Raw genomic sequence first — 9,046 nt, 5'->3', positions numbered from 1 at the left:
TTAAATAAAAAAATCTTTCAAATAAAATGATCTTTTATTTAAAAGATGACAATAAAATATCAAATTTATATAATTTCATTTAATATTATATAATTTTTGTATTATATTGTTTTTAATTTTTCTCCAAAAATATATTTCCTGATCGAACTGTCAGAGTAAATTGTGTGAACCCTTTAAAAGAATAAAATATTTATCTTAATGTGGTAAAAACAAAAAAATACATTTCTTATTCATAAAAAAAGCACTTTCTGAAAATCATTACTGATTTATAAAATCAATAATTACTAATTTTTCTGTTTAATTTTTTAATCTAATCTTAAATAATAGAATAAATAATTAAGTATCTGTTTATTATCTCATATTCTCTCCAATTGCAAAATTTTTTAATCATCATGCACAGATTGCGAATCCGAATTTATATCAATGAATGAAATAATATAATATATGAAATATTTGTATGAAATATATTTATAGCATAAAAGAGAAGAAAAGAAATAAGATTTTTAGTGTTTACCGATTACACATGTTCTTTTTACATTTACCTTCTATTTAAATTTATCTTCTGTAAAATAATGTTACATTGAAGAGAAAACTTACATAACTTTAATTTACCAATTGTACTTACATTACTTTATAATTAATTTGTATTATTGTAGCTATTATTGTATTATTGTACATTGTATTTTTTTTCTACTTACAAAATCAATATTTGCAGCGATAAATATATTTTATCATTGGTCTTATTTTCTTTTAACCAATAAAATAGCATTAAGAATACACTGCTCAAAAAAATTATAAGCATAGATTGGCCAACTTTGTTGACATTATCTGCATTACTGAATATACACCACGGCGAAGTGGTGTGCTGGATGGATTTCGTACATCGTGTTTTTGAGTGTATGTAAACTTCAGTAACTCGTGTTTGCCTCCGCGCTGCTCGATTACTGCTTGCAGTCGACTCCTCATACTAATGCAGGCCCTAATTTCTTTCTGCGTAATGTCATTCCAGATTTGTACTAGAGCTTGTGACAAGTCTCTGAGATTGACAGATTGTCTTGCCAAATTTCTTAACACACAACATATCCGGTAATACAGATAATATCGGCAATATCGGTGATGTAACTTTGCAAAAAAAATCACAGCAATTCGTTTATTTTTTTTTTAAGGGGAAAGAGTTTTGAGAACTTTATGCCGCTGCAAATGGGGCAATTCCCCCCAAAAGTTTTACAAAGTCCGTACATTCCGTCAAACTTTGCAATTTTTAATATGATAAACACACCCTCATATTTTTTTAATTACAGCGGTAGAGATGCATTAAATTTAAAATCTGGCCATAACGTCTTAAAGTAGAGATTTCAAGCTTTAATTTAAAAAAAAAAAACAAACAAACAAACAAACAAACGTTATCTTTTATACGATATAATTTTTCACAAAGTTATCGTCAGTCAAAATTGATCAATTTTTGCCCAAAATTTTTCTATGCCATAATTTTTTTTGCAGTATATACAGGGTGTCTCGTAAGATGGGTCGGGGCCACATTGGGGGCGGAGAATGGATCAAATGGATCGCTTCTTTCCCCTCCCTGCGCACCGCCGCCACTGCCGCTCGAGTGTGGACCGTCTTACGAATTCGCGCGGCACAGCTTAACCGTATATTGGCTTAGATGATTCCTTTTCTAATTCGAAAACTAGCAAGTATCTCAAAATGGTATAAAAATTTTTTGTTCCCTTTGATCCATTCTTCGCCCCCAATGTGGTCCCATCTTACGACACACCCTGTATATTAAATAATAATCAAATAAAAATTATCGTCGAAATAATGTATAGCTATATTTCTTCATTAATTTTAATAAGTCCACAAATATAAACGTTGTGTGACGTTATATAACATTATATAATTCAAAATGTATTTTACTGATTAAAGAAACGTAGTTTTAATTTTACTGTAACACAATAATCATCAAAATGCGAAAAGCCGACATAAGTGATAAGATCAGTTCTTCTATTCTTAGAAAGATGTAATTTACAATTGCTAGCTACATATCTACATTTAAACTTATTTATTATATGTATATCCAGTTATCCTAAACGATTATTCAAACTTTGGAAATAAAGAAATAATTATACATTACAAACAATCATATTCTTATCGTCAATGGAATATTTTTATCAGTATATTCTTATTACATTGTAATTACTGGTCAAATTTTAAAATTGTAATTTATTTTTTGACAAATAATGTATATAATTTCTATAACAATTTACAAGTAAATTTATTAGCGATAATTATAAAGAATTTTTAATTCAATAAAACTGGAGTTTTAAAGAAATAAAATTAAATAATTACGTGAAGAAATTTGAATAATCGACAACTTGTTTACTGATATTTTCTCTTCCTTTATTTTGAATTTTCAGAATCGCGAGTTTTATTGACATTTAATTCTCCATTTTTCTATTGTTCATTCTTTATTTTTCTCTTTTGCTTTCACTTTTTACATTTGTCTAAAACGCAAAAACAATATGCCAAAAAAATAAATAATTAAAAAACAAATAGAGGAAAGAGTAAACAATATGAAGATTGAAAAGAGTCCAATTGTATTATTAAAATACATGTATAGTAATCGATACATGATCCTGTGCATGAAAACATAAGACATATAAATAAAAATTCCGTTCTTGTAATTGTCGTTTAAGCTTTTAATATTTCTGTACTAACAATAAGTGTATGAAATTTGTCAATTTCTCATTTTTATTCCGTAATAATCACATGCTTTTGCTGTTTTAGACACTAGTAAAAAAATATATACTTTAACATATATTCACGACAAATTAAATGTTCAATACTTCTTCTTCATTGATCTCATCGTCGTTCTCTGGCGCGTTCATTTCCTGTACATATCCATCAGTGAATTCTTTAACAAAATCTGCGATTGGCATTACGGGTAACGGCGGATGCTGACCAGGATGAGTTTTTCTGTGGCAGATCAAGCCTGGCTTTTGCGTGAATGCTTTGCCACATATGTCACATACAAACGGACGCTTGCCGGTATGAATAAGCAGATGCTGACGTAACTGGGATCTTCGCGCGAAGGGTTTGTTACAGATCATACAGGAATGCGGTTTGCATCCTGTATGTACCACCATGTGCCTCTTGAATGAGTCTTTCTTTGTAAAAGTTTTACCGCATTCCGCACAGACTATCTTGTCGCGTTTTTCGTGCTGAGTCACCAAGTGTTGATCCAGATTTTCTTGTGTTACCATACGTCTTTTGCAAATGTGACACTCGTATTGAGGTTTGTAGTGTGCCCACTTCTGATGGACGTAAAGCGAACCGGAATTAAGGCACAGTTTACCACATACGTCGCACTTGACTGGCTTCTCTTTATGATGAAATCGTATATGATTCGTTAGATCTCCCTTGACCTTAAACTTTTTTGAGCAGAAACTGCACTGATGCTCATACTTGTCCGTATGTTTCCTCGTAAAGTGAGACTGCAAGGAATGCTTCGATCTACAAATAAACCCGCAAGCACTACAAGGAAATTTCGTGTTAGTAGACCGTCTCCGGGACTTCCAAGTTTCATGCTTCCTGTCCAGATGAGCGGCAAACAAACTCTTCTTCTGAGTTTTAAAGCCGCACACAGCGCATATGTAAGCGTCGTTCTCTATTATGCACATCTTCTTTTTATGACTCCATGCTACGTGTTTTCTAAAGGCTAAAATCGTATCAAATGTCTCCGAGCACAATTTGCACTTCATAGCCTCACTGGAGTTCTTGGCAGGTGTTTTCATACGCGATGCTTTATTGCTAGAGGGAGCAATGCTAGGGAGGGGAGCAATGCTAGGTACATCTAGCATTGCTTCCTCAAGATATTCTATTTCTCCCTCATCATCATTTATATCCTGATCTTCGGTGGTTTTCCCATCTGTCTCTGTATTGGACGTAAGTTTCTCGATAGTCACCATACTGCCCTCTACTTTCACCTGATATAAATCCCCAACAGTTTTGCCATCCACAGCTTCATTGATGCCGTTTAGTATGATCGGTTTTATATCCAGTTCCTCTATTTCTTCAACACTTTCGTTAAGAATGCTCCCAACATTGTATGATTTCTGTTCCGTACAAACGTATTCCTCCTCCGAGTAATCCTGTTTTACGTTATTTATATCAATATTCCTATTTTTTATTATTTCTGCTTCCTCCTCTAATGATTCTACTTGATCTAGTGTATCCTCGTCTGGTAAAGGCACATCGCCTTCTGGCACAAACGCATAATACGGTTTGCCATCAAATTCCAAAATTTGCCACGTCTTCATCACCAGCGATTCATTACCAAAGATGAAAATGCCACGAGAATTATACATGCCTTGGTGCCTGAAACATCACGGAATGAAATAATTATTAGAACAATTATATGTGACTTTTATTTATACCGCAAAAAATTATAAGCTAGAAGTTATTATTTATTCTATAATATAAATTTAATCAGAGATCACAGATCAACGAAGGTACTCACAAACGAGGAGCTAAAACTACCTTTCTTGTTGATCAGCATTACACTCCGTTGCAACCTACATTAGTTACGAAATTGTCATAAAATGGGAAAATTTGAAACAAAATATAAAAAAAAATGAAATATTGCACACAAGTACACATCCAGTATAATCAATACAATTTATTTTAACAATTTTAGAAATATTCAGTTAAAGTTAGCTTATTTCTAAATAATACATCATATTACACTACTAAAAACATTGATGAGAAATGAAAAATGGGTCAAGTAATATTTAGAACATAAATAACAATAGAATACGAATTATAAATGTCTCGTAAACAATGTTGTTTATAATTGCAATTGACTTAAAATTCGCGAAATTGTGATGCTTAAACTTTAAAAGCAAATTAAAAAAAAAATAAACATAAATTTATCACTTTTTTTCATTTTTGCGTATTTTTGAATAATGAAATATTTATATATTTATATATTTATATATTTTATAATATTCTTTTATTTACACTTTTTCGAAAAATTAAAACCTTTTTACTTTTTCAAGGTAAAATTTTAAAACTCAGATATAAAATAAAATACATCACATTAATGAAAATATTAAACTCAATGTAAAAATATTAATAAATCAAAATAAGAATTAAGAAGCTTCACATATCTCGTAATATTAGAAATCATTCATAATAATTTTCGTATTATTATTATTATATTAAACTTTATGATTTTCGCAAATTTCATTTTTACAACTAAAACTAATTTTTACAAATTTCGTTTTTACTACAAGTTTTTATAACTTTTTATTAAAATGTGCTAATTCTATTCATTTAAATTTTTCATATATATGTATCAACGCTATCAGTCATGATACATTACAAGCAAATGTCTCGTAATTGGTTTTTTGTTTTATATTTCAGCCATTAACCAACAGTATGGTTTTATTGCACGTAGACACATGTGATAATTATTTATTTATTTAAAATTATTTAAATTATTTAATCTTTTTGATCATTACGAGAGAGAAAAACAAAAGATGAAGATCGCAAAGCACCGATGACGTTTTCAAGTTATGCGATTTTATTTCTTAATGAATTCCTTCAGTATATGGTCGATATGCATCACCGGTAAGGGCGGCAGATCGCCCGAGTGAATTTTCCTGTGACAGATGAGACCGGCCTTTTGAGCAAACGTTTTGCCGCATACGTCACACGCGTAGATACGCTCGCCGGTATGCAGAAGGAGATGCTGGCTCAGGCTGCTGTGCCTGGCAAACGCTCTGCCGCAGACTGTGCAGTTGTACGGCTTGTCGCCCGTATGAATTCTCATGTGCTTCCTCAAATCGTAATTTTCGAAGAAGGTCTTGCCGCATTGCTCACACACCGACTTTTCCTTCCTCTCATGCTGCGTCAGCAAGTGCTGATCCAGATTCTGCTGTGTTACGAGCCGTCGATGGCACAACGGGCATTCATATTTTGCCTTGTAATGCGCATGTTTCTGATGGGTGTACAGACTATGGCTATTTCGGCAGGTCTTGCCGCAGACACCGCACACCACCGGTGACTCCTGATGATTCAACCGGGTATGAGTGGTGAGGTCACCCTTGACCTTGAATCCCTTACCACAATGTTCACACGAGTAAGCGTAATGTTGAGTATGTTTACGGATAAAGTGCGACCTCAGGCTCTCTTTGCGGGTGAACACCAAGCCGCAGACGACGCAGGTAAACTCGCGCTTGTCACCGGCGAATCTGTCATTGTTCGCAATTCCGTCGTGCTTCTCGGCGAGATGCGCTATCATCGTGGATCTCTTGTTGCAGCGAAAGTCGCACGTTACGCATGGAAGAGGTGCCTGCTTTTGCGGCACCTCGTCGGTGAATGTAGAATTTTCTTTCACGTCCGTTTCGCATCCGCGCATCATCTCCGCCGTATGCGTGAGCTCATGACGTTTCAGTAAGTACTTGCTCTTGAAGTATTTAAGACAGACGTCGCAGACGAACGAATTGCATTTTCCTTCACAATCCTCCTGTGACTTCTTTTCTTGTTTACATTCAAAAGCCGATGTTTTTGCTCCAGTTTTATTCGTCACCGCTTCGCTGGCAAAAATATCCGCTGACGGCTTCCTACAACATTACAAAGACATATCTTTATTACGGTTCCACAGCTGGCAAGTATACAGATCTTGGACTACTTACATTCAAATCTAAATTTGCGAAGACACATTGGTACGAGCAGAATTAAATTTATTCTCACCCCTCTACTCGGGGTTTAAAAACAAAAATTTTGTTGATGTGGGAAGGATAACAATGGCGTTTTTTTGTTATGTTTGTTTAACCAAACGCAACCATAGCTAAGACTATTTTTGTCTTCTGATTCTTGAAGACAAAGGTAGCCTTAGCCGTGGTAGCTTCTGGTTGAATAACGAAAAAAACGCCCCACATTAATCACAATAGAAAAATTGCAACACTTTTTCGATGAGTTTCGGAATCGCTCACTGGAGCAATTAGTTTTTATCGTTTTTACACATATGGATTTAATCAGTTATGTTTAATTGTACTACGAGCAAGGCTGTAACTCCGAAACCTATTGAAAAAAAGTGTTGCAACCTTTCTATAACTCACTGTACATAATATTAAATTATTAAATATATTAAATATATTAGTACATTAACATAATTTTATAATATATATTCATATAATATTAGAACATAGAATAAAGCTGTTACAGCAAAATTGTAAATTAAAGTGTAAATTTATAACTCGATGAATTTGTAATAATTGTTTTTATCATTTCAGATTTCATACATAATTCTTAATCCTGAATGTTTCATACTGTGAAAATTAATAATAAAAGAATTGGAAAATTATAAGAATGAATTATTTCATAAGAGTTACTTGTGATTATTTTCAACCTGGAAATTTGTAAACTTCTATGTTACAAAATTAAAAAAGAATACTATAGTTTAAAAATTAATATTTAATAATTATATGTAGTTTTAAAAATATTTTTAGGTATCTATTAAAATTAATAGAAACCAAAAAAATGTTCTTATAATAAGATCTTATAATCATAGATTTTTCTTCAAGACAGAAACAAAAATTATTCCAAAAGCACGGATAATTGATCTTCCTGTAATAAAAATAAAAAATTAATATTAATATAATGTTTCCATAAGAATATTTGATCAATTCTAATGTTATTCATATCAATTTGAAAGATTAAAATAGGACATATATTTTGCTATTATTTTATGAAAATAAGGATTGAAACTCATCTGCCTTCAATTTCTGTAAATACAGAAATTGTGTAAGTTCCTGAAATTCTTTTAATACGTAAATCTTTTATTTCAAAAAATTGTGAATAAATGTGTGTAATAAAGTCTCTTCTTGACATATGAACTGAAGTAAATAAATTATTCTATTCTATACAATGTTATACTTACACATAATTGTTAATTAATATTTATGTATCATATAAAACAAATTTACAAAAGCATTTTATTATAATTTATTTCTCATAGTAAAAATTGTATTTATAAAAAATTTTGTAAGATTTTATGAAAAAATATGCGATATTAAATTGCAAATAAATTTTCTCCATCATTCAGAGAGATTATTTTTATTGACATACTACTATTTATCACACTGTAACATTTATAACCTTATATCTCATTAGTATGCGGTATTCACGTAACAATTATAATGATAAAACCTAACATTTACTTGAAGATTATATATGTATTATTTTTAATCGTGTTCATGAAGTAAACAAGACGATCTACTTTATCTTACATACATACATACTAGTATAAACGTTAAAGATAGTCAATGAAAGGTATTAGATAATAAAATGATAAATGTATATTTTGGGTTATACCTTACCGATTTTTGAATGTGTCCTTTAGATATGTTGTAGGAGTGAGTGTCTTGAGTGATTCTTTATAAGAATTAAGCGGAAGACGGCATTAGTTTAGGAGATATAACAAATTAAAGTTTCATAATAGTTTGTATAAAGATGTTTATTTTATCATGGAAAGTCGTACTCTTGGAAGCAGGAATGGAACTCTTCGAGTGATGAATCGAGTGATGCGCCTGTTAGCAGGGAGGTGGGATGGACCTCGCTTCGTGATTGTACTGTTTCATATGGATTTTCGAATTTCTATAGTTTTCTGACTTTTCATACAAAATGAGCTCTCCCCTCCCTAAGGTCGTCCGACTTTTCACACGAAAATCCCCCACCTCCCCTCCCTGCCTAGAGGAATATAACTTCCTGCTATGCATAATATACTTCCCTTATCAATGTCGTCCTCAACATATTATGGAACTTTAATTTATGTCTCCTAAACGATTACTGTCTCTCACTTAATTCTTGTGGAGAATTACTTAGAACACGTTCGGAAATGTTACCCGAGTGCTTCCGTATATCGTTTTATCCTTGTTGCTCACCCAATATTAAACAAGAATATGATACATGAGAACACTCTAACGTTTTCGAACCCTGAAGGACGTTAAAATCGGTGAGGTGTAATTTAAAGTATACATTTATC

General features: G+C 32.0%; 1 protein-coding gene across 1 annotated transcript in view; it reads right to left on the bottom strand.

Annotated features, from left to right (window-relative positions):
* LOC108757005 (zinc finger protein Xfin-like) overlaps positions 1-9,046 on the bottom strand; it is a 71,363-nt gene that overhangs the window by 14,186 nt on the left and 48,131 nt on the right. The window contains exons 5-6 of the mRNA XM_018501231.1: positions 5,647-6,623; positions 2,844-4,366 (exon numbers count right to left, since the gene is read on the bottom strand). Coding sequence (XP_018356733.1) covers positions 2,844-4,366; positions 5,647-6,623 — 2,500 coding nt within the window. The remainder of the gene's footprint in view (positions 1-2,843; positions 4,367-5,646; positions 6,624-9,046) is intronic.

Source organism: Trachymyrmex septentrionalis, unplaced genomic scaffold (assembly GCF_001594115.1).
Source record: "Trachymyrmex septentrionalis isolate Tsep2-gDNA-1 unplaced genomic scaffold, Tsep1.0 scaffold131, whole genome shotgun sequence".
NCBI classification, from domain to species: Eukaryota; Metazoa; Arthropoda; class Insecta; order Hymenoptera; family Formicidae; genus Trachymyrmex; species Trachymyrmex septentrionalis.
The sequence above is the reverse complement of the archived record's forward strand: the minus strand, read 5'-3'. Positions and strand labels throughout refer to the sequence as shown.